This window comes from Cyprinodon variegatus, unplaced genomic scaffold (assembly GCF_000732505.1).
Source record: "Cyprinodon variegatus isolate N-32 unplaced genomic scaffold, C_variegatus-1.0 Scaffold398, whole genome shotgun sequence".
In the NCBI taxonomy this organism is placed as follows: domain Eukaryota; kingdom Metazoa; phylum Chordata; class Actinopteri; order Cyprinodontiformes; family Cyprinodontidae; genus Cyprinodon; species Cyprinodon variegatus.
Window position 1 is genome coordinate 399,836 of NW_015150851.1, and position 1,439 is coordinate 401,274.

The window sequence follows — 1,439 nt, forward strand, 5'->3', positions numbered from 1 at the left end:
TATTCATCTCTATACTTATTCAGTAGAAACCCATGTCCTGTATTTATAGAACCATTATTTATTCTGCACTTGCTGCTATTGCACTTCTGGTTAGACTAAACTGCATTTTGTTGCCTTGTACCTGTGTAATGACAATAAAGTTTACTTCTAATCTAAAAAATCTAATCTAATCTAAAGGTAAAAACTGACAGTGATCCGAGAGATCAATGAGTTATGGTTTCTCTGTCAGTGTATATCGTCATCAGAAATTAATGTAGTATTATGTAATCAGTAAACGGGTCAGGTTCGACAGGGGCACGGGCCCCTGTAGGCCCCCATCTAGAACCATGGAAGTAATAACACAAGATTTATTCTTCTTCTGAACATTTTCAGCCCTACTATGGAGGGAATTTATTTCCATTTTCAAAAAAACATTCAATTAAGAAATTAAACTTTGGAAAACTTCCTCTAAAAAAAGATTACATATTGCATTGTTTTCATCTTTATGTTTTATCTGGTTTTTTTTTTTCAAATTTGAATTTAATTTTTCACATTCTCTGGAGATGCATTCCTATTGGTCTGCATGGATGGATGTTTGTAACTATTTTAAATGGGCTTGAAGTGAAAAGAAGTAAAATTTGAAATTCTTTCAACTCAAACAAAATGAAAATATAGTCTATGAAAACTATTTAATACAGTCGTTTGAGAAAACGGTGAAGTTTATCTCAAATGTTTTTAATGTTTTATTTCTGGTATGAATTTATCTTTTTATTTCAATTTACAAATTCTTTAATATTGAAGCAAAATTCACTCCATACCAACATTGCCTATTTTGGCTGCAGGATGCTAATCATCTCCTCTGCCTACATCTCCCAGAATGCCATGTGTTTCTGAGTTCAGAGGAGCTACTGGATGTATTTTCTATTGATTCAGATTTATGGTCCAGCCCAGTAATGATTTTAACATTGTTTAACGATGGACAGATCCGATCGGACTCATTTCCCTGATTAAAGGAGATTTAACATTTTTATCTACATAAAGGAGAAAACCGGCCTCCTCACTTTGAGCCAATCATTCAACTTTATGATTTATGATGAGGTCCTAAGGTCAGGCCTGATTTCATTCAAATAAAAAAGCAAATATGAAGCAGCGCTGCCTCCATTATTAACACCTTTGTTCCATCCAAGGTTTCTAGAGACATAAATCCACTTTATCCAAAAGCTGAGAAGTCTCACCATGCGGATAAAGCCGGTGATCAGCACGGCCAAAGATCGTTTCTCGTCCTCCAGAGTCAGAGCACTGCAGGACAAACAAAGGGTTAAACACTCCGCCTGCGTTCACACACACATGGACTGCAGGGTAATGGCTGATTTATACTTTGAAATGAGGTCTGCGTGTGTCGCAGTGAACGCAGAGACGTCCTCGCTCCTTCCGCAGACACTCTGCTGCACCTCTCCAAA

General features: G+C 36.6%; 1 protein-coding gene across 1 annotated transcript in view; it reads right to left on the reverse strand.

Annotated features, from left to right (window-relative positions):
* The window catches only part of LOC107092873 (chromosome unknown open reading frame, human C16orf62), a 17,727-nt gene that overhangs the window by 4,343 nt on the left and 11,945 nt on the right, over nt 1–1,439 (reverse strand). Inside the window, 1 exon segment of the mRNA XM_015387561.1 lies at nt 1,083–1,278. Coding sequence (XP_015243047.1) covers nt 1,083–1,278 — 196 coding nt within the window.